The sequence below is a fragment of the Triticum aestivum genome, chromosome 3D (genome assembly GCF_018294505.1).
Source record: "Triticum aestivum cultivar Chinese Spring chromosome 3D, IWGSC CS RefSeq v2.1, whole genome shotgun sequence".
Classification (NCBI taxonomy): Eukaryota; Viridiplantae; Streptophyta; class Magnoliopsida; order Poales; family Poaceae; genus Triticum; species Triticum aestivum.
The window spans coordinates 227,097,135-227,122,218 of record NC_057802.1 but is presented as its reverse complement, the minus strand read 5'-3'; the positions used below and the strand labels follow the sequence as shown (position 1 = coordinate 227,122,218).

At 47.0% G+C, this 25,084-nt stretch overlaps 1 protein-coding gene across 1 annotated transcript; it reads left to right on the top strand.

Annotated features, from left to right (window-relative positions):
- Positions 1-12,878: 12,878 nt before the first annotated feature.
- LOC123078285 (cyclin-T1-5) lies at positions 12,879-23,498 on the top strand. The gene is made up of 6 exons (XM_044500741.1): positions 12,879-13,493; positions 13,589-13,670; positions 15,865-15,999; positions 16,124-16,302; positions 23,081-23,226; positions 23,303-23,498. The coding sequence occupies exons 1-6, from the start codon at positions 12,997-12,999 to the stop codon at positions 23,332-23,334; spliced, it is 1,071 nt and encodes a 356-aa protein (XP_044356676.1). The 5' UTR covers positions 12,879-12,996; the 3' UTR covers positions 23,335-23,498.
- Positions 23,499-25,084: the final 1,586 nt, after the last annotated feature.

Below are 25,084 nucleotides of genomic sequence, written 5' to 3'. Positions count from 1 at the left end.
GGGGCCAGTGGCAGCATTGGCCGCATGCGATGGCGATTGACGGGGAGTGTCGTCGCCTGCAGGCGCTGTCTGAGGACGCGGGCGGCGAGGGCGGTTAGGCGCTCAGCACGAACTCGACGAGCATCAGCCATGGGGATGGCAAAACGGTGGCGGATCGACCGGAGGAAGAGAGGCTCTGATGCACCCCTACCTGGCGTGCCAAATGTCGGATTCGGGGATCCGCATACCCTAGATAGATTCGAACTCTGGGGTGCGTGCGAAGAACTCAACCTCCCCGGTCTGCCAGCTCATCGATCCAACGGCCTAGCTCGATGAACTCGAAGGAAATGGGACACAGCTGTTTATCCAGGTTCGGGCCACCTTGCGGTGTAAAACCCTACTCCTCCTTTGTGGTGGATTAGCCTCGAGGTGGGCTGATGATGAACTAGTAAAGTGGAAGAACAACCTCAGGAGGTGCGTTCTTGTGCTGGTGTGGGTGTGGATGCTCTGGATCCCGATCCCTCTCTATGGTGGTGGCTAGGCTATACTTATAGTGGCCTTGGTCCTCTTCCCCCAAAATGAAGGCGGGAAGGGATCCCACAATGGCCAAATTTGAAGGGAGACAACTAGTACAACTTATCCTAACGAAAGGTGGTCTGCGCCTGCAAAGCTTCTGGTCGTGACGCCGTGGTGGGCTCGGCAATGACCTCCTTCCTGCCGTCCTGGCGGTCTTGGTCTTGTTGCATGGAAATGGAAACCTTTAGTTGATGCCTCGGGACTCCGCGCCTGCGCTTTCCTCTTTAGCACCAAAGAGGAAACCTGTTGTACTGCGTCCGCTGGCGCCCGCCTGGCCTTGGTCGTCATGGCTCGCGTCATCCGAATCTCACGAGGTGAGGGCTCGCATAGAAATCTCCGCTCCATAGTAGCCAGCCTAAGGAGGCCGCTCCTTCTAGAGGTCTTGGTGTCGTCCGCCTCGCGAGGCTTGGCCCCTCGCAAGGGTCTTGTGTTGTTGGTGCTGAAAATGGGTCGTACCGGGCCGTTGATGGAGCCACACCGCGAGCCGCAGGCAGGCAAGTATGGGTACCCCGGTTCCTAGAACGCCGACAAAACCCTAGCCCTCGGACGAGGTGGGGACGAAAACTACGCGCTTCCCAGCATTGGGAGCGGGCACTTGGTGGCCAGCGGCTGGAGCACGGGCGGCGATGTCGGTGGTCAGATACCCCGCGCTGCGTAGCTCTTGGATGGTGCCATATGTCCCGATGGAACCACCCAGTGCCCCTGAAGGGTCTCAGCCATGGCTGGCAAAGGAAGGTGGACTCGCTAGAGAAAAGGGATGCGGGATCGGATCTAGGCGCTGGAGCTAGACGAAACAGTAGATGGGAGAACGGGAGCGTGGTTAGTTGTGTTGTCCTCCGTTTTACTCTTATAGGCTTGTGAAAGGCCAAGAGTCCGTCTCGCTGCGCCGATAAACTCGCCACTTCCATCAAAGATGCCATTGAGCATATGGGGGGAAACAAAATCTTGATGACATCCCTGAGAAAATGGGCACGATCTCTGCCTCGAAGGGACGTGCCAGTAAAAAGTTTGCCTCGGGCCGCGATTTGAGGGGAGCAGTAACTGCTCAACCTGTCGTGCGGTGAGCTGTTTTGATAAAGTTGTCAGACTAAGTGGAACATTCACGCCGAGGTGTTTGGCCTTCGGGGCTAAGCTACCCAAACTCTTCAAGCAGAGGGAACAAATCCGGTCGAGCTTCGGCTGGCACCGCTCCTTTTAAGGAGTAGTTCGGAAATTACAATGAGGAACTCGTTTGTCGAGCCAAGGACTCCGGGTCCGAGGTTCTTATCAGGAAAATCGTCCTCGACATAGAAGACCAGTTCGGGGGCTACTGACGGTGTCCTGGATTAGGGGGTCCTGACCTAGCCGGCCCATTCTCCTAGGGTTGGGTCGATGGGCCCTCATTTGTGGTCAAGATGGACTCCGAAGGCCTTATGCTGGAGGCGTGATCAAGACTGCCTCCCCTTGAAGACTTGACATATACTCCAAGATCTGTGCATTGTATATATAGGTGGAAAATATTTTCGGGGATGTTAAATTATATATAATGCTCTGAAAATGTTTAGAACAAATATATATATATATATATATATATAATTTAATATCAATGGGCCTAATAAGGCCAAGAGGTGGAAGGAAACTTGGGCCAAAAAGGCCCAAGTGGGAAAGTGCCTCCCTTCCCTAAGGAAGGGGTCGAATAGGAGTAGGGGACGAGGAGTCCTACTCCTCCCCCCTTAGTTGGGGGAGAAGTCCTACTCCTGCTCCCCTTAGTTGGACGCCCCAAGGAGGGTTTCCCTCCTTGGTGGCATCCCTCCCTCTCCCCTCTAACCTTATATATAGTGGATGTTTGGTGCCCAATTTAGATAGACAAGTTTTGGAGCCTCCTCTAGTTGATCTAGTTCTAATTGGTCCTAGTTGAATAATTAGAGCTAGCCCAAGCCACCTCTAATCCTCATAATTAGAAGCCTAATGTGGTTCTAATCTCCTCCCTCTAATTCTATGGCGTCGATTAGCTCTGGGCGGTGAAGCGCTGCCGGATCGTGAAGACCATACGCTTGCAACCAAGTAGAGAGGTCGTGCTTTCGGTCTTGTGTTTGAGGGATCGTTCGAGGGCGGTTCACGGGATCATCATCGACGTTCGAGGGACTCCAAGTACGATTTACACTGACTCGTCTACTTCCGTTATACTCCCGGAGTCAATAACGATCGTTGATCACAACATCTTCATATTGTTCCTGGGTGATCGTAGGACGATTTTTTTTGTTTTCTACTACATTTCCCAACATAAATGATGTGATAACCTCGACCCTAACCCTAGCCCTAACAAAACCACTAACCCTACCACTAGATCTTGCTACCCCCAACAATGCTAGGCACACAATACATAGTCAAGCACAAACATAAACCTAAAATACATCATATACCTCACCACAACAAAAGCAAGACTTAGGGTTTGCAAATATGTGAGAAATGCAACCAAAATAGATTATTGAAACCAACCAAAAGAGGATAGGGGGTGAGAGAGGTACCTTGAGTGATGAAAATGCTCTGGATCCACCGGACAGATCTCAAGCGATGAAGAGTGGATCTAGTGGGTGCTTGGGTGGGGGAGAGAGGGGAAGGAGATTGGGGGTGAATGGGTGGGTGGGGGCCCCACCCAAGCACCCCAACCACTTATCCACTTCAGGACCCTTGATGGTAGGGCGACACATCCTAGCCCAGGGTCCTAGGCGGTAGGTCCCTTTTCCATGTGAGCGGCACTGACGGCCATTAACCGTCTGCGTTACCCTACCGCCTGGGTGGCTGGCGGTATGTTAGTTGGTGGTAGAAAACGCCCAATTTTTCTAAAGTAAGGTCAAATCCTGCTTAACTTTCGTAAAAGGGTTAAAATACTGAATTTGGCCATGCGGAGGCACCACGCCGTGGGGGCAAATTTGACAATTTTGACCTGTGGACGAAATCAAATCACAGAATGAACTACCCGTAAAAGTATTTCACGCGGCTGACCTTTTTGTGTGGCGCCCGACACGCAGGCGCCACACCCTACGGTGCAGTGCCTAGCTCTGGGGCATTGCACCTCTGTCCACCGTGGCAGCCCTTGGGCCCGCACCCAGCAGTGCAGCGCCTCTGAGCTAGGCGCCACACGTGTAATGTGCAGCGCCTAGCCCTCAGGCACTGCACTGTCTGTTACTAGTTGGCTGCCCCCTCTCCCCCACTCCCCCCACACACCCCAACCCCCATGGCATCTGACCCGAGATTTGCCCCTATCGCCCTCTCTCCCCCTCTCAAATCCTTCCCCAAATCTTCCAAATTTGAAGATTTTGTCCGTGGATTTCGAAGTCAAACCCTCCCTCAAGGTAATCTTATCCGATCCCCTTGTTTTGATCCAAGTAATGTTAACAAATTGCTCATTTGTTGCTAGTTTGGGGAAACCCTAATTTTGTATGGATCTAGAGATTTGCATGGAGATGTGAGATGTTTGTTTGCCAATTTCCTATGATTAGGCTTGTTAGTGTGTAAGGGTTATTCTTATGGGTGTTCTTATGTTGGTGCTAGGGTTAGGGTTGTTGTTCCATAAATATTTTAGGGTTTGTATTCCGTGTTAATCCTTGGATTAGCACTCATGGAAGCAATGTTACGTTGTGTTGTTTGAATGCTCATATGGATGGGAAGAACATGTGTGTTTGTTCATCATGGGGACAAAGACGCCTTCTTGAAAGGCAATATTGAACCGGACTCGAATGAGCTTGACATGGTGTTTGATAGTAGTCCTAGCTATGCGGATCTCTTGCAACAAGTGAGGAAAGATTTGAATTGGATGGACCCTAGTGATATCGTTGAGTTGGAGGGAAGGCATAATGTTGGTTTTGGAATGCACATCCGTTGGAAGACAATGCGTGTCAACTCGGAGCAACGTTGGGTTGCATACAAGGAGACGGTGGCCGAATCACTAGACAAGGCTCTTGAGTTATTTGCAACGAAGAAGGTTGATTCAAGTTTACATTTGGACTTGAACCGGAACCCCTCCCCTTTGGTTGCTAGTAGCCCCCCACCCTTGAACCGAGATGAAATCGTTGAACCTCTTTTGACCCAAGAAGTGAGGCCAACATTTAGCACGTTTACAAACAAACAAAATGAAGCTTTGCAAGAGGAGAATGATGAGTATGCGGACGATGACAATGAAGTTGATCTCCATGACAACAATGTGGGTGATCTCAACAAATATCATTTGCAAGAGACAAAGGACTATTCCATCCCTTATTCCCGTGGCTATGCATCGGATTCGGATGACGAAGGTCCCGATGAACAGGTTGATGAGGAGGGGTTCACGGTGAAGGAGGCCGAAGCTTTCGAGAAGGTATTCGGTCGGGATCATCGGACTACATTGTTCAAGGATGTTAGTCTCGCGGATGAAGCCGTGGTAGATGGTGGCCAAGGTATATCTCTTGGGGTTAGGCCAAGCTCTCACCGTGATTTGTATGACGGCAAGAATGGGATTGCTAAAGGGTCTAAGTTCGAAACCTTCTTGGAATTGAAGATGTGGCTCGACAACTACTCAGTTACGCATTATCGTCCACACAAGGTGGTGAACTCAGACGTCAATGTGCGCTACACGGTTGCATGTGCATGTGAAGATGAAATATGTTCGTGGATTGTGCGTGCAAGACCATGGAAAGGAGGTCCCACTTGGCACGTAGTGAGTTGTGTGCCAACTCACATGTGCCGAGGCAAAAGGGTGGATGGCAAGGTTGTGTCCCAAGACCACAGACAACTCATGTCCGAGTTCATCGCTTACATGCTCTACAACTCAATATCCACACTTCCAACAATGAGCATCCAACATGTCATTGACCTAGTGAAAGCCATCTTTCATTACAAGGTGAAGTACGGCAAGGCATGGAAGGCGAAGCAGGCCGCATTTAAGATGTTGTATGGTACTTGGGAGGAAGCATACAACCGAATCCCTAGGTTGTTGTTAGCCATGGCCGCCACAAACCCGAGCATGGTTCATGTGGTCGAGCCTCATGGGGAAAAAACAACGGTTCATGAAGGAAGGAAAGTCCGAGTATATGGCCGTGCATTTTGGGCGTTTGAGCAATGCGTGAGGGCTTTCGAACACTGTAGGCCGGTCATTGCCATTGATGGCACATTCTTGACTGGACAATACAAGGGCACCTTATTGGTTGCGATAGCAAGTGATGCAAATAACCGGGTGTTGCCATTGGCATTTGCTTTGGTTGAGGTGGAGAACAATGACAACTGGGAGTGGTTTTGCATCTTTTGAGGACGAAGGTTTTACCCGCTCAGAGGGAAATTTGTGTCATATCGGATCGGCATCAAGGAATTCTTAACGCGGTGGAGACTGACATTCCCGGGCATGCTCCATTGCACCATCGATGATGCATGAGGCACTTTTGTTCGAACTTCTATAGGGCATGTGGCCTTAAGGAGTTGGCCGATGATCTTCAAGATTGTTGTCTCACTTTCTCCGACAAGCGGTTTGCCACTTTGTACAACAAATTGCTCGCACACAAAAAACTTGATCCCAGGGGTCAAGACTTTCTCAACAGGCACATTGAATACCGGAACAAGTGGGCACGTGCTTTTGATGAAGATGGCCAGAGATACGGTCGAATGCCAAGCAATATGGTCGAATGCTTCAATAAGGTGCTCAAAGGTGCACGTGGATTACCCGTGATGGCAATAGTTCAATACACATTTGACAAGATGAATGCGTACTTTCTAAAGTACTCGATGGAAACGTATGCACAAATAGCGGGTGAGAACAAGCGCAAGTACAAGTTCCCACCCAAGGTTGGTGAATGGTTGGAATTTCAATCACGGAAGGCGGACTCACAAGAAGCTATACTATATGACAACGAAGAGTGGAAGTACGAAGTGAAAGAGCCAGGAGGAACCACAAACGATGGCCACCGACATGGAGGTCGGGCTTTCAAGGTGTCGTTAACACGTTGTGATTGCTCTTGCGGGAGGCCATTGTTGCTTCATCTCCCATGCTCACACTTGTATATCGCCGGCCGCGTTAGGAATGTGGACGTCAATCACCCAATCACCGTGAGGGAGTCGAAGTTCTCAATCATGACGGTCAAGAAAACATGGGCTCCCTGCTTTCACCCATACTTTGACCAATCACAATGGTTGGAGTACCATGGAGTTCAACTATGGCCGGATCTGGAGTTTAAGGTTGTTAAACGAGGTAGACGTAAGACGAAGCATCTTAGAGGCGACATGGACGGATGGGGCCATGGTGGCCGCCGCGAAGCGGGCAACGACCAATTCTAAGAGCCTCGTGAGGGCTCTCGTTGCGGGGAATGCAAAGGTCATGGCCACAACAAAAGAAAATGTATGAAACCAAGGAAAAGGTCCAAGAAAAATGATGCAAGCACAAGCCAACAAGGAGCTACACAAGGGAGCCAACCAAGTGGTAGCCAACAAGTGCCAAGCCAACCAAGTGGTACCCAACAAGTGTCAAGGCAACCAAGTGGTAGCCAACCAAGTGGTGCCCAACAAGTGCCAAGCCAACCAAGTGGTAGCCAACCAAGTGGTACACAACAAGTGCCAAGCCAACCAAGTGGTAGCCAAAGAGGATCTAGGCAACAAAGAGGGCGGCAACTAGGACTTACAAGAGGCTGTGGTGGTGGTAGAGCTCGTGGTGGTGGTGATGGTCTTGGCCTTGGTGATGGTCTTGGCCTTGGCGGTGGACTTGGCTGTGGTGGCGGTCAAGGGCAAGGTCGTTATAGAGGAATGTTTGGATACCTCGATGGACCATTTCCGTATGTTGCTCACTAACTATAATGTTTCATATGTTCTTGTTTTTCATATGTTCTTGTTGTCCTTATTCACTAATATGTTGCAATGTACATGTTCTTCCATTTGTTCTTGTTGTCATTACTAACTATTATGTTTCACTCATTGTAGGTATGGTGGCTTCTCAACCCAACAAACCAAAGGAGGATGGCGAAGATGAGATGGCGGGATGGTGGGAGAAGGCTGCGAAGAAGCTGAGAGAGGAGGATGCAGCCGCACTAAAGAAGAAGAAGGAAGAGGAGCTCGAAGAGAAGAGGAAGGAAACAGAGAGAATGGATAATGAGTGTGCGCTAGGGAGCATGCGTTGAAGAGGAAATGTGAGGAGGCATAGAAGAAGCGTCTCAAGGATTTTCAAGAAAGAACCTTGAAACTTTGGGCATTTGAAGCTGAAAAAAGAGAGGGAGAACAAGATATTCATAGAGAGGGTGGTTAAGGAGGCTCATCGCATAAGGAAAAGGGAGGAGGAAGAGGAAGAAGAGAGGAAGAAGAAGAAGGGAAAGGGGCCTTGCTCTATGCAATAGAGCTATGTCATCTTCAACTTGCTTGTGGATGATGACCGTGTTATCCTCTAAACTATGCTCTTCGATTTGGTTGTGAACTACTATGTGTCATGAACTTCTATGTATTTTGGATTCCTCCTCGATTTGGTTGTGAACTACTATGTGTTGTGAACTATGTATTTCCCCCTCGATTTGGTTGTATGAACTACTCCTCAAGTTGAAGTACTATGTGTTATGAACTACTATGTGTCGTGAAGTACTTTGTGCATATGTTGTCTTCACAGTTGTTTGCTTGCTATGTATCAATCCTACCGCACATCATCATACTATGTGTGCATATGCTATCTTCACAATTCTATGTTTTCCAACAAATTCGCTAAGTCCAAGTGCAACGCCTAGCTCAGAGGCGCTGCACTGTACAGTGTGGCGCCTCCAGGCTAGGCGCCACAACAGCCTGTAACTGGCAAACCTTCTGTTGCTCTCTGGATAGCTCTTCCCAGGCATGCAACGCCTCCGAGCTAGGCATTGCACTGCTTCGTGTGACGCCTAGCTCGGAGGCATTGCACGTCTGGGAAGATCTATCCAGAGAGCAACAAAAAGTTTGCAAGTTACAGGCTAGTGTGGTGCCTAGCCTGGAGGCGCTACGCCAAGCAGTGCAACGCCCCCGAGCTAGGCGATGCACTGCTCCGTGTGGCGCCTCCAGGCTAGGCCCCACACCAGCCTGTAACTTGCAAACTTTCTGTTGCTCTCTGGATAGCTCTATACAGCCGTGCAACGCCTCAGAGCTAGGCGTTGCACTGCATGGCGCGTCGCCTGTCCCTGAGGCGTTGCACACCTGTGCAGAGTTATCCAGAGAGCAACAGAAAGTTTTGCATCCATTTTGGGGCGAATAATTCGCTAAGTGTTGGTGTGGCGCCTAGCAAAGAGGCGCCACACGGTGCAGTGCAGCGCCTAGCTCGGGGGCGTTGCACTGCTTGGCATGGCGCCTCCCTGCTAGGCGCCACACTAGCCTGTAACTTATAAACTTCCTGTTGCTCTCTGGATAGCTCTATACAGCCATGCAACGCCTCAGAGCTAGGCGTTGCACTGCATGATGTGGCGCCTATCTCCGAGGCGTTGCACTCCTGTGTAGAGCTATCCAGAGAGCAACAGAAAGTTTGCATCCAGTTTGGGGCCAAAATTTCGCTAAGTGTTGGTGTGGCGCCTAGCAGAGAGGCACCACACTGTATTGTGCAACGCCTCCATGCTAGGCGTTGCACTATACAGTGTGGCGCCTCCCTGCTAGGCGCCACACCAACACTTAGTGTTTTTTTGTCCCTCAAACTGGGTCATTTCTGGCACATTTTCAGGCACATATACTTGCATCACAGAATAAACAGTAATGATCTTCATTATGACATTTTCAATACCTCTTCAACTTCAACAAATACAACTTTTCTTAGAGTGACCATCACTTCAAGTTCAACATTACTAAGACATACAATCACTAAAAGTTCAACATTACTAAGAGCTACCACCACTCCAAGTTCAACGACATAACAAGTTCGACATAAGCAAAACGCCCACTAGGCGAGTTACATAACAAATAGAGGAGGACGACTAGTTCCTTGTGCGCTTTTTGGCTCCTCCCCCCTCCTGCTGGCTATCTTCTTCGCCTTCCTAGGAAGAGCAACACGCTCCGGCTCCGGTTCCTCCACGTCATCCACATAGTCATCCAAAGCCGCCATTCGCGAGATGCCGACCGTCCTTTTGCCTCTTTGGGTGAAGTCTTCAGGTGTGTATTTATTGATTCCCTTCCTAGGCTTTAACTCGTATGCTGACCGAACTTGATAGGTCCCCAATGTCACATCATCAGCAACCTATTACAAAAACAAAAGATATGGAAAAGACCGTGTGTGAGGATAAAGTTAGAAATGCATCAATAATTGAATATATGCTCATGCTATACCTCTTGGGTGACCACACCCACATCCTCATCCTCCAAAGGATCGCCATGGCCAGAAGTGGGATTTGATGGTGTCGCCAACCTAGACCGTTCTGGTGATACATACTCGGGGTCACGACAACCGACAAGGTTTGATAGCCGCCTTAACCTTTGGCCCTAGCGCTGCAACATGTACAAGTGACTGAGATATCGAATGTAGCAACACATGTTAAGTGGTAGTTTGAAGGAGATGTGAACCTTAATGAATGCTCGAAGTGCACCTTCCCCATCGCTTTTCCCAACCGGGGTTGTCTCCAGAATAGTCTCGGTCTCATCAACTGCTTTCTTGATCTGGGCACACTATGAACAGAAACGACATTAACGTGTTAGGCAAGCGAATATGTGAATAGTGCGAATGGAAAAGCAAAAAGGGGAAATACCACAAAGTTCATCATTGGAGCTGAAGGGACTGAGGTGCCTTCCCTGACTAATTTGTTGTAGTGGTGCTGGGTTAGCTCATCGAAAACGGTGGGATCTTCCAAAATCTCCTCAGCATACGCCGGCTTGCATACCTCCACACGGGTACTTGCAAGAAACCATGTGAGATAGTTGTTGAACGCGATCGGGCAGTGCTCACGAAGCTGGGCTCGTTTTCCAGCCTTAGCTTGCTCCACACTAAGCGCGAACTATACGACATACTTCCTGTGATGCTTGGCCCAATCCTTGACCTTCCGCTGCCTTCTCCTATCCAACCTGCAAGTTAGAAACAAAATATTAGCACCATCGAAACTTCCGAGAAGCTGCTAAGTGCTCAAGGTTAATTATATCTTACGCGTGTAGCAACTTGTCCGTGTCCTCCCACTCTGGCGGGTGTGGCTGGAACAAACCAAACTGGCGGTACACCCGATGTGGCAGGTGAAGCTCAACCGCCCAGTAGCATATGAGTGGGCACCGCATATGCCAAAGATCCCTATCCCTAGTGCACATCGGATTCAGCCTGAACTCTATAGGTTTACCAAAACTATCCCCTCTTCCATACGGCTCTCATTCCACCTGCAAAGTAGCATAGAATGCAAAATTGATTTCGAGTTACGATAGAAGCATGAGAATCACTTATGCAATGTCGAGTCACCTGCTCAGCCGTGATCGTGTCTAGCTCGCTCTTGTACAACTTGTACATGACCGAGGGATCATCCGTCGTCGCATTTAACACATCCCACTTGTAAGCCTAAGTGGGGAGCCGTAGTGGGTCGTCTTTGCCGTCCCAATCCTCGTACTTCACGGTCTTCGGTCGTCCAACCGGCAATCGCTCCTAGCTCCATATGGAAAATGCGAGCATACAACCACCAATACCTCCAGATGGCCTATGGCCTATAACAGGCGTCGTCCAACCGCACATAAAAGAGAACATGGTTGAATTAACAGGAAGATCGCATTGATAATGTAGCAATGAAGTGAAAAAGAAACAAGTTTATACCTGTCTATACAAGTAAGCCAGTGTCGCCGAACCCCAACTCCATTTGCTATCGAAGACGGTCAACGCCTTTAGCCACATCCATGGAGCATTCTTACCTATGCCATTAGCAAATATAGTCCTGTATATAACGTACCACATGTAGACACGAGCAAATGTCTTGACCTCATCCTCATTAGCTTCCTCAGGGCAAGTACCAAAGTTCCATGCAATCCACGTGAAAGGAGCACCGGCTGCGACTCTTTCCTTCTTCTTGTCTTCTGCTTATGGTTCCCGAGGCTCCGGAGGAACCATACCGATAAGGGCATGCATCTGCTCGCGCCACCCATCAGAATCAGTGTTCATACATAAAGGATTCCCCTCGATAGGAAGACCGACGATCATAGCAATATCCTGGAGCGTCACGGTCATCTCCCCGGTCCGAAGATGGAAACTGTGTGTCTCCGGCCTCCAACGATCAATAAGCGCGGTGATTGCCGCAGCATTGTGGGGTGACGTTGACCGGCCGACCAATTGGATGAAAGGGAGAAGTCATGTCTCCCTTACATACGGTGTGCATCGCTCATCATAGCGCATCCCCCCAAGGTTGACCTCGTGAGACCGAAGCTTCAGAGGTTGAAGCTCCTACAAACAAACAAGTCAGAAAATTACATATGTGGCATTTGTGTTTGAAATAAACATGAAATTCATAATACCGGCCACTTTCATTATTACCCGCTGCTCCACCGACATAGCATACGACCGGTGTTGATGGTTCCAGTGATCATCGAGAAGCCAAACCATCCTAACAACTTAAAACAAAGCTTTCTTGTCAACACGATTATCTTTTGAATACAAATAAACTAAAGTACGCCTACTATATGCAAAATTCAAAGCATATTATCCAAAGCATTCTTGTCAATACGAATATAATTTCAATACAAATAAACTAAAGGCCTACTTCATGCAAGATTAAATACAAATATCTTTTTTATAGAAATAACATGTCAACCTATGTATCCAAACTATATCTTTTCAATAAAATCAACTAAACTAGGGTTGCAAAAATAGGTATCTAATACATGCAACATTCTAATCTAATCAAATCAAACAAGGGTTCCCCAAAATCTTCAAAATAGCATACATTCTATGGATAGAAAGAAGGGGATCAGAGGAGAGTACCTTTTAGGATGGATTGGTGAAGGAATCCACGGACCAAATCATCAAATCTGAAGGATTTGAGAGAGGGGATTGAGAGGGGGAGAGGAGAGGGCCGCCGCCGCGGCTTCTTCTGTAACTGGTGCAATGGGGTGGGTGGGGGAGGAGAGGGCCGCGGCGGCTGCATCTAAGTCACAGTGCAGCGCCTAAGGGCTAGGCGCTGCACATTACATGTGTGGCGCCTAGCTCGGAGGCGCTGCACTGCTGGGTGCGGGCCCAGGGGCTGCCACGGTGGACAGAGGTGCAACGCCCCAGAGCTAGGCGCTGCACCGTAGGATGTGGCGCCTGCGTGTCGGAGGTCAGCCGCGTGAAATACTTTTACGGGCAGTTCATTCTATGATTTAATTTCGTCCGTAGATCAAAATTGTCAAATTTGCCCGCCGTGGGGCTGTATACAACTGCAAGATCTGTAGCCATCATACTTCTCATCCTACGGTCCATGGCTAGCCTGATAGAACGCAAGTCCTCATCCTTCTTGGGTTCCCTGACCTGATCCGATTCCCACCCGCACCGTCGCCGCCGCCGCCGCCGCCGCCGCAATGTCCTTCTCTCAGCCTTTCCACCCCGACCTGGTCAGGCACCGACCTCACCCCTATAGCCACGACCCCCCTCCTCCCCACCGCCCCCGCCGCCGCGGCCGTGACCATGACGACGCGTACCACGCCCATTCCCAATCGTACCCCCAGCCATGTCCCCATGCCAACACTGCCCCCTACCACCCCCGCCACGATCCGCTCGCTCTCTCCCACCTCCAGGAACCTATCTTTCCGCCCCCCTCTCAGCGGGCCCCGGGCCCACCTCCGCCGAAGCGGGCTCGCCGCGCGCCAGAGCCCCGGTGTGATCCGCCGGTCGCGGCCGTGCCACGCCTGTTGCCGACGAGACATCCCGAGGATGGTGACGCCAGGGCGTTGCTGTCGCGAGAGGAGATCGAGCGAAGGTCACCTTCGTGGAAGGACGGCATCGACTCCGCTTTGGAGGCAAGGTTGCGCGCGTCCTACTGCGCCTACCTGCGCTGCCTCGGCTTCCGCCTTGGGCTGTAAACTCGCTGCTGGCTCTGCGGTTTGTTGGTTTTGTTTGGTGATTTGTCTCCATGATTACTGATCGTAGTGCTTGTGTTTGTGTTTGACATAGGCCGCAGACGACTGTTGCGACGGCAGTGGTGTATTGCCATCGTTTTTTTTTCCACAGATCCCATGCCTGCAACGACAGATTTGTTAGTTGCCTTCATCTCTTCTTTTACAGGAATCTTGTCAGTAATGCTATTGCAACTTATGAGTTAAAAATTTCTCCCTCCGTCCCAACAATATAAAATCGTTTTGCAAGCATATTTCAATGAGATTGATTTGGATGTTCGTTTATCACTGGGAAGGACCTGCCATATTGTATAATAAGTTCTTCTTTTTAGTCCCTATACCAACCAACGCCACTCCTCTAATATGCAGATTGAGATAGTAGCTTTACCACCTATATAATAAGAAAAATAAACACATCTTTGCCATGTTGACTAATGATCATAATGCCATGTAATATAGAGTTAAGACAAAAATAATAATGAGAAAGATATCATAATACTGCCCCATTTGGTGTCTCCTTTATCAAGTGCTTGATTGATCCTCCCATAGTCCCATGTCATTGCAAGTTCCATCTTGCAAAACACATCAAACGCTGCTCTAGTATTAGAGACTGAAGAAGACTACACAGGATGCTTGGGATGTACAGCACCAGGACCTGGCTGCCCTTCACTCTTACCCACGGACGATTGGTTACCGGTACCGGTTGTGGCGCTCCCAGATGCCATGCTATTGCTACCTAACAACAAGCAACACCGGCATTCAAAGAGCAGCACAACATGGGTAGCACCGTAGCAAACAGCAGCACACAGCAGCCAGCAGCTCCATTGAAGAAAATCAGAATAAAAGAGATGAGGTTGAGGAGAGGCTGTTGGGTTTGGGTAGTTGGGGTTACCTGCCGTCGGGAGGAGAGGTTGCTGGTGCTAGGGGTAGCGGTCGCCGGTTGATTCCAGGCGGCGGCGACGGCTTCGATCCAGTAGGCGGCGGCGTGTTCACTGCTGCCTAGGAGGCTATGAGAAGCTCGTTATACGGAAAGTGTGCGTGCGACTGCTGCAAGGTATTGGGCGGCGGCGGCGATGGCTTCGATCCAGTAGGCGAGCCGTGTCCCAGACGTGTCCCACCGTGTCCCCCTTTTTTTCTTTTTCTTTAAATTGAAAATCAGGAGATACTACGGGATACGCGTATCCGGCCGTATCCTGCTTTGTCTCTGTGTCCCGCCCTATCAGGACGGCCAAGCGCTAATTTTTGTCCCATGCTTCTTAGCCGGCAACCACATCGCGTGCTCAGCTGCGGTGCCGGAGATGCGGCGAGCGCTAATGCTGCCACAGCAAGGCGTCACGACAATGCTGCAGTCGGTGGGCTACGAACCGACGACGCCGGGTGCTGCTTGGGGCGACCAGGAGGTGATGTGCTGGGAGGGGTGCTGCAAACAGCGGCCGGTGGAGCTGCAACCAGCAGAGGCGAGCGCTTGCAACGAAGATGCCCGCTGCTGCAAGACGCCGACGTGCTGCGAAGGATACTGCAAATGTGATGCTAGGAACGATGCGCGGGGATGCTAGGAACAACGTGCAATATGTGCAAATGGCCTGCGACGAGTGGACGATGGCGTGACGATGCAACGATGGCCGGCCATGGTAGGAACTACGCGTGGGGATGCTGCAAAGGGCATGCGCCGAGTTGCGACTAGCTCGCGGCACTGCGAGGCGGCCAATGCTGCGACCGTGGTGACCGTGTGCTGGAACCATTGGCGGCAGTGCTTGTGCCGCACCGTGCTGGGGACTCCGGTGAGCGGTGAGCAGGGCTGCAACTGGTGGCTGGCGGTGCTATGTCCGGGTTGACGGGTGCTGCGACGAGTCTCGACGGCATCCACGACGACTGTGGCGATGACTATCGGGGACACCTATGTGCCTTCAATGAACGAGGATGCTGAGCTAGAAACACATGGATGGGAGGCCAGAGATATGCGCGTCACGTGGGTTTTTTTTTTCTCTGCCATTGACCTGAGCGGGCGAGAGAGATGAATCACGATCGAGCGGCTGGGGGTGTCCTAATCTAATGGAGCACGTGGCGACCAATCAGCGCCCCGTGCCGGTGCCGGTCAACTGGTGGAGAGTGCTGCCCATGTTATGATCATTTATGTGTCTATTTCTTTAACTTGGCCCACCTTTGCATTACTTAGTTTGTTGACTGGTCAAAGCCCATCTGTTGTCTAGAATCTAAGCTATTCACTTGAATGAGACAGTTATCTAAGAACCGATATTTGTTGTGATTTTATCCTCTCCATAAGCAGATATGAGAGATTCAATATCATAATATTATCTTCTTTGAATTTGCAAGTTGGTTGCGACTGCGGCATTGTTTCTGGCGTCAAAGACAGAGGAAACAACATGCCTTTTGAATACTATTCTTAGGGCTTCATGTGAAGTTTCTGAAAACCAAGAATTCAACCTCCTTCCTTACATGTCGCGTGGTGTAAGTAGAATCAACAGATACTTTCTCAGTACAATACAACTACGTTTAGTTTGCCCATGTTAATTTCAGTGTTCTTATCTGCTATGTGCTAGTGAATCAATGGTTGGTATTTCTTTTTCTGCAGCAAAACTGGTTTGAACTGTACCGAGAAAGTGTAATACAGGCGGAGCAGATGATACTGACAACACTTGATTTTGAACTTGAAGTGGCCCATCCATATACTTCACTTTCATCTGCTTTGAGCAGACTAGGACTTTCACATTCCGTTCTATTTAACGTTGCCTTGAGTCTGATTAATGAAGGGTAAGTATTTCACATCGCTGAACACATTAATTGATCTTTATTTGCTGACATCATTCATTTATTCAATTCTAATTATTAACAAAGTTCAATGTATATTGTACACCATTCATATTATTGTGGTTGCAAACATTGTCTAATTACCATGTGTACTGGTTGGATTTTGGCTTTTATTAATGTTGGACCAGGCTGGGTGCTTTAGATGTTGTCTTTTTAAACTGGTAGGATGCTCTGTGCATGTCATATGCGGGTTATAGCGGTACAATCATGAATACCTATTACAATCTGGCAAATGGACAGAAAACAAAAGAACAGCTGAACATATGAGAGGTTAAATGGAGGTTGTTATGAAGGTAAATGCTAGTCAGCCATTGCTTTGTGGACCTATTAGGTAGCAAGACTGGAATGAAGATATAACTGATCTTCTGCCAATGTGTATTAGTCAACTAATCTGCATTTCACTACGAACTAACCTCATCTGGGAGCAATGTGTATTAGTCAGTTGATCTTCTACCAAAGCACAATAACTTGATCTGAATGGTGCCAGTGCAACACTTGTTCAAATTGTATCACCGAAATGATTAGACATTTCAGTGTGATTTTTTTATGAAGTGAGATCTAACATTTCCAAGTGTTAATCATTTCTTGTACTCTCCCTATCTGCCAGACAATTAGGATCAAAGGATGGCATCCACAACTAACACAAAAGACTATATGGACTATCACTCATAGTTTGCTGTGTTGCAATGTCAACTTGATGTAATTGTTGTTAGTTGAAGTTCCCAAAACTTTATAAAGATTCATCCAGCAACTGTATATGTTTATCTTAATTTTCTCTTTTCATATACTTCAACGACAAATAGGAGCTCAATTTGATGTAGATTGTTGATTCTATGTATATGCAACCTTTCCAAAACTATCCAAAAGCAATTATCCATTCTGTGCAGAAGGTGTATGCTATTGCAATGATAGTATAAATTGTTTGCATAACTAATGCAGTGGTCTGCCATATTCAAGCAATTGTATAGAATAACAATCTTCAAGGATAAATATTTTCATATTTCAAAAAGAAGATAACCTTCTTGGAGGTAGATAATGTAGTTATGTGGGATTTCCAAAAGCATCGGTTCAAATTCCCCTGACATTAGGTAAATATTGGCATATAGCCACGCTGTTCTGTGGACATGAAATCTATGTGACATATGTGAGCATGAGTTAATTTTTTTTTTTGAAAAATCGTCCACTCTTTGTAAATTTGCATTGAGACTATGGTGTGCATTAATTCTAAATCCCTAAAAGCTCTGTAGAGGAAGCTGTTAGTGGTACCTTTGTATGGCGAGATCGACCCCATGCTATGCTAGATAGAAGGCCCAAGTCTTTACTTTCTAAGTATGTGAATGACATGTATGCCATTGCAAAAGTGTGGAAAGTGTGAGAACACCATCTCAAGACTTGGAATTCCAATCCACCATACAGTTGTGAACACAGTGCTGAAGAAGCATGTCAGGTGCTGTGAACATGTAATTTTGTTTCCACAAGAATGCTACTCCCTCCGTCCTTTAAAGAGTGTACTTCCAACTTTGTTGGAAAGTCAATTTTTTTATGTTTGACCACATTTATACAATAATACATCAATATTTATGCCATCAAATTGGTAGCATTAGATTCATGATAAAATGTATTTTCATCATATACCTATTTGTTTCACAAACATTGATATATTTTTGCACAAATTCGATCAAACATTGGCATAGTTTGACCCTCCAACAAAGTTGGAAGTACACTCTTTGAAGGACGGAGGGAGTATGCTACTGGTAGCATGTCAAGTGTTGTGAACATGCAATTTTGTATCCACAAGAATGCTATGATACTGGTATCATGGCGCAAACATAAGTTTGTTAAACCATATTTGCATAGGACTAGTTCTGTTTTGCTGTCCTGAATACAGTTTTATTGTGCTAGCCCATTTGATAGCCTTTGTAAATTGTTATACTTCCTCAAGTCGCTCTCTTTTATCGCTTGATATTTCATGGGCTCTGGGATGGAACTTCCGAAACTATTTTCTGTGGTAACATATCTCTACTACCTTAAAAGTACGTTATTCTGACAGAATTTATTGGGACAAATTTACTCAAACTATGTCTCCATTCTGAGTCCTTTAACATATTATTGTCCAAACATATAAATTGTTAAGTTGCACTTCCAATACAACAACAACGAAGCCCTTAGTCCCAAACAAGTTGGGGTAGGCTAGAGGTGAAACCCATCAGATCTCGCGACCAACTCATGGTTCTGGCACATGGATAGCAAGCTTCCACGCACCCCTGTCCATAGCTAGTTCTTTGGTGATACTCCAGTCCTTCGGATCTCTCTTTACGGACTCGTCCCATGTCAAATTCGGTCTACCCCGACCTCTTTTGACATTACCCGCGCGCTTTAGCCCTCCGCTATGCACTGGAGCTTCTGGAGGCCTGCGTTGAATATGCCCAAACCATCTCAGACTATGTTGGACAAGCTTCTAGTTCTCAAAAAAAGAATGTTGGATAAGCTTCTCTTCAATTGGTGCTACCCCAACTCTATCTCATATATCACCATTCCAGACTTGATCCTTCCTCGTGTGGCCACACATCCACCTCAACATCCGCATCTCCGCCACACCTAACTGTTGAACTTGTCCAACACTCAGCGCCATTCAACATTGCGGGTCGAACCGCCATCCTGTAGAACTTGCCTTTTAGCTTTGTGGCACTCTCGTCACAGAGAATGCCAGAAGCTTGGCGCCACTTCATCCATCTGGCTTTGATGTGATGATTCACATCTTCATCAATACCTCCATCCTTTTGCAGCATTGACCCCAAATATTGAATGGTGTCCTTCTGAGGCACCACCTGTCCATCCAGGCTAACCTCCTCCTAGCGCCTAGTAGTACTGAAACGGCACCTCATGTACTCGATTTTAGTTCTACTAAGCCTAAAACCTTTCGATTCCAAGGTTTCTCCCCATAACTCTAACTTCCTATTGACCCCCGCCCGACTATCAGCAACTAGCACCACATCATCCGCAAAGAGCATACACCATGGGTATCTCCTTGTATATCCCTTGTGACCTAATCCATCACCAAGGCAAAGATAAGGGCTCAAAGTTGACCCCTGATGCAGTCCTATCTTAATCGGGAAATCATCAGTGTCGACATCACTTGTTCGAACACTTTTCACAACATTATCGTGCATGTCCTTGATGAGGGATAAGGGTAATGTACTTTGCTGGGACTTCGAGTTTCTCCAAGGCCCACCACATGACATTCGGCAGTATCTTATCATAAGCCTTCTCCAAGTCAATGAACACCATATGCAAGTCCTTCTTTTGCTCCCTGTATCTCTCCATAAGTTGTCGTACCAAGAAAATGGCTACCATGGTCAACCTCCCAGGCATGAAACCAAACTGATTTTTGGTCACGCTTGTCGTTCTTCCCATAGCTTCATTGTATGGCTCATTAGCTTAATTCCACGGTAATTAGTACAACTCCGAACATCCCCCTTGTTCTTGAAGGTTGGTACTAATATACTCCGTCTCCATTCTTCTGGCATCTTGTTTGCCCGAAAAATGAGGTTGAAAAGCTTGGTTAGCCATACTATCGCTTTGTCCTGAGGCCTTTCCACACCTCAATGGGGATACCATCAGGACCCATCGCCTTGCGTCCTTTCATCCTTTTTAAAGCCTCCTTGACCTCAGACTCCTAGATTCGCCGTACAAAACACATGCTGGTCTCATCAAAGGAGTCGTCTAGTTCAATGGTAGAACTCTCATTCTCCCCATTGAACAACTTGTTGAAGTACTCCCGCCATCTATGCTTAATCTCCTCGTCCTTCACCAGGAGTTGGTCTGCTCCGTCCTTGATGCATTTAACTTGGCCAATATCCTTCACCTTCCTCTCACGGATCTTGGCCATCTTATAGATGTCCCTTTTGCCTTCCTTCGTGCCTAACCGTTGGTAGAGGTCCTCATACGCCTGACCCCTTGCTTCACTAATAGCTTGCTTTGCAGCCTTCTTCGTCATCTTGTACTTCTCTATGTTGTCTGCACTCCTATCTAGGTATAGGCGTCTGAAACAATCTTTCTTCTCCTTAATCGCCTTCTGGGCATCATCGTTCCACCACCAGGTGTCCTTAGCGTCGCTTCTCCTTCCCCTAGACACTCCAAACTCCTTCGAGGCCACCTTACGAATGCAGGTCGCCATCTTCAACCACACATTGTCTGCATCCCCTCCTTCCTCCCAAGGGCTTCTGAGCTACCTCCCTTGAACTTCTGAGCTACCTCCCCCTCGAGCTTCCACCACTTCGTTCTAGCGACTTTGGCACGCTTATCCCGCTGGACACGAGTCCGAAAGCGGAAGTCGGCAACCACCAGCTTATGCCGAGGGATAACACTCTCTCTAGGTATCACCTTACAATCTAGGCACGCACACCTATCTTCTCTTCTCGAGACGATGAAATCAATCTGGCTAGAGTGCTGACCACTACTAAAAGTCACCAGACGTGATTCCCTCTTTTTAAAGAGGGTGTTAGCTACGATCATGTCGTAAGCTAGAGCAAAGCTTAAGACATCTCCTTCTTGATTCCTGATGCCATAGCCAAAGCCCCCATGCACCCCTTCAAAACCTGTGTTAGCTGTACCCACGTGGCCATTGAGGTCTCCTCCTATGGAGAGCTTCTCGCCAATTGGTACACTCCTAACCATGTCCTCTAGGCCTTCCTAGAACTCCCTCTTGGTGTTCTCATTGTGGCCTATTTGCGGGGCATACGCGCTGATAACATTGAGAACTAAGTCCCCAACTACCAGCTTGACCAGGATAATCCGGTCCCCACGTCTCTTGACGTTTACCACTCCGTACTTGAGGCTCTTGTTGATCAAGATGCCTGCGCCATTTTTGTTTGCAGCTATCCCCGTGTACCACAACTGGAAGCCGGTATCCTTCGCCTTTTGCCCCCCCTCCCCCCCCCCCAATTGGTTTCTGAAAGGATATCAACACCTCTCCTCACCGCTGCATCAACTAGCTCCCAAAGCTCCCCTGTCAAAGACCCTACGTTCCAGATACCTAAGCGGATCCTCCTAGGCTGGCTAGCTTCCTTACCCTTCGCACTCGTCTAGTCAAATGCGAAGACCGTTGACACCACACCCGGGTTCCGATGTGGCGCGTTGCTGTGCCACATGTAAATGGAAATTTGATGGTGTGGTCGTGCTAGGGCTTGTTTCAATAGTACATATCTGTAACAAAGAGTTTGAGATGTCGAATGACATTAAGCATCACTGAAAAATTATATGATGTATGTGGTTTCTGTTCAAGTATGCATGCACATTTATGAGCAAGATGATTTTGTCGTGTCAGCTCCAGTAAGGTTTCTGTTGGACTAGTTTGAACTCTCATGTGTGCAAGTGGATGCCATTCCATTCTGTGTGCTGTATGCAATTTTGTGTTACACTGTTAGAATTTCTGTAGTGGATTGGTGCGGTTGTCATAAAAGTGTATTTTACATCATTATGTGGTGTGATGTGATATTTGGGACAAATGAAAATGTGAACTCAAGGAAGGAAAGATTATGCACCTAACGTCCAGACATTATCCTTTTCATTTTAACTGAAGTCACACTTCTCGCAGCCTCGCTTCACTGCAACTGTTGAACCTTGACTGTTAGACAATTCTTTAAGCTCGTAATGTTATTCTAACTTTATTGGCACCTTTTTCTGGGAATACAGTGACAACACAGTCCAATTTAAGAAAAGAAGCACACCTTTCACACGAAACTTATTTGCCATTCTTTTGAGCTACTACAGATGTAGGCTCTCATGGCTGGTCCCTTGTTTTTTATCACTGTCAATTTGTGTAGTATTATATATTTTGCACATTCAAGATGTGATTGTAACAAACATGGTTGTTATATTTGTGATCAAGCAGTTGCTCCTCTTTGTATGCAACTTTGCTTATGTTTGTACATTTCTATTTAGGCTATAAAGTGGTCATGCTATGCTCGTTCCATCATTAGTGGATCCCTTGGAATTCCTGTTTATAGATGTCTCAGACTATGATTTCCTTCCTTTTTGCTTTACAAAAGGCAGCATGTCACTGAAAAGCCCTAGTGCGTCATTTTTCATTTATAAAGCGGTGGAAAATGTACATTGGTGCATATGTAATATGGTCCTTGAGAAGGTTAACTTCATCTTTGGCAACAACGGCCATATATGGAAGCACAGGCTGCATGCTATTTAAAATCTTGCTTCATGATATTAGAGTTGGTACAAAAAAAAAACCCTGAGATTTGGTTAGTAAACGAGAACAAGTCCAATGTTGCTTGGACATGCTATCTTTCCGTTCCGTGCTTTGCAAATCTCATCTTGTCATGGTGAAATGCATTCACAATCCCTGGGTTGGCATATGCTGCTGGAGAATTATTTGGTCAAATAATTGTTATATGCATCACAAGAGGCATGTGTAATTGCTAGAGTTCAGCAATAAAGCAATCCTGCAGATGGTTCTTCAATAATATTATCACCTGAAGCATCTGTTAGTGGTAAGGACCTTGGTGTATGGCTTGTTTGTTTTTCTTTAATATGTTGCTATTTGGTTGGATCTTGACATTTCTTGTTGATATGACTTGTATTGTCTAAAAAAACGACCTTATTTTTCATTGACACGGTTCCACTAATCAATGGTTTGTCCAGCTCTCTTAATAGTGTTAATTTCTGTTTGTGTTATCCATCTATATTAATTATTTTTGTAATACAGGCTTCGGAGTTCTCTTTGGCTTCAGTTCAAACCTCATCATATTGCGGCTGGAGCTGCATTCCTTGCTGGAAAATTCCTCCGCTATGACATAACCTTTCACCAAAATTTCTGGCATGAGTTCAAAACGACACCACATATTGTTCAAGGTAACTTGTGCTCTCTAGTTGCAGTGTGAGCATATTTTATCTTTGGATTGACAACACTAATCTGTTGCAATTGCAGATGTTGTCCAACAGTTGAAGGAGCTACTTTAGAATCGTAGATTCCATATGCTTGCTTTTTATACCAACATATCCTTTTACATGGTTTAGTGGCCACTTTTATACAAATATGTATACCTGGATATGGTGGCAACACGTCTTGAACTACTGGACAGCATTGATAGTTTGAAAATATACTCGAATCGGTTTTCATTTTATTTCTACGACTAAAGGGTGTTGCCATGTCCAAAAAGGACAAAAGTTGTCATTTCTGTTATCATTTCCCTTTTCTGTAAGTAGTGTGCTATATGTGGACGTATGCAAGTTTTCTTTTTGAGCGTGATACACATTTAATGAGTTCCATCCGATGTATTTCCGAAACCAATTAACCACCCTTTGAGCAATTTGGAAGAAGTATTTTTAAGCTGTTCAGCACAGCGATCAAGAACTCTAAAGAGCACTATCAATTAACCACCCTTTGAGCAATAGTTCAACTCTGTATTTCATGAGAAAAAATCATTAGTCCTTCAAAATTCTGTTACAGGTTGTTTGGCACCCATCATTTGGCCCAGAATTGGTGGAATTCAATTGCGAATTCTGACACGTTTGGCTGCCCTGGATTGGGCATCGGAATTCATTCCTCAATTCCATATGTCTGAAACGTTATGTAAACCAAATCCCGACTTGGAAGCCGTCATTCGCCAAATCCTCTCGCCCCTGACGCCCTCGTCTCCTTCGACCATCCCCACCCACGAGATCTGCCGCCGCCGCCCAGTCAAGAGGAGCCGGGCCGTCGGAGTCCATCTCCACCAGCAGTGCATCCTTGAATCCATCCAGGCCAAGGGACCCCATCGAGCTCATCTCCCCAACGCACTGACGTACCTCGTCGTCCAAGACCAGTGGCGTCTTCCCCTCAATCGCGCCCTTCGCTGAACGCCCCTGTCGGCGACTCCTCCGTTCTCTCTTAATTCCTCATCGCTATTACCGTCTCCAGTTGCTGTCTCCACTCCCCGGTCTTCAATCTTCTGCTTGGAGGTATGAGCAATCTTTGGCTTGGTGGTATGAGTCGGCTTGAATGGCCTTTCATGGCCATTGGTTCGACAGCCATATGTTAGTACTAGTAGTGTAATAAATTAGTTGGTTTCTTAATTAGTGTCAGTGAGCATGGGCATTACTGATTGATAAAATTATCTCTGCTCCTCTTGTTTATCTGATGACGAAGGCATGGAATGTAGCAGTGTGAATATTTCAGTTCTTCGAAACTGAATCCAGACATCTACTGTTTCGTGATTATTGTAAGAAAGCATGTGCTAGTTAAATATCTAGTTCTCTGAAACTTAAAGTGTGCTAAGATTCCAGTGATGTGCAGGCTTGTACGTAAGATCAAGTGAGAATTTTTTCCTTTCATTCATACTTTTTGTTGACACCAGACCACAAGTGTCCCCTCTGAAAATGATGTGTCCTTGTGATACCCCAACCTTTTCTTCAGAAATTTGTAGTCACAAGTCTAGAGCGTGTGCACAACTTATAAGCTACCAGTGTAGAGCTTGTGCGCAATCTTTTCTCCTTTTGTTTTGTTTTATGTGTAATGTCATGGTTTAGTTTAATGCAACAAATTGTTGCATGTGTGAACAGTAGAGGTTCAGTGTTAATATACTTGCTTATTTTGGTGTTGGTAAGTATTTCAACTAAAAATCCTAGTGCCAACCAAACATAAAATTTGGATTTGGAATCAGGATTCAACCAAATGAAATCTGGATGTTGATTTTATTTCATTTCATTTCTACCAAATGAAGTGATATCT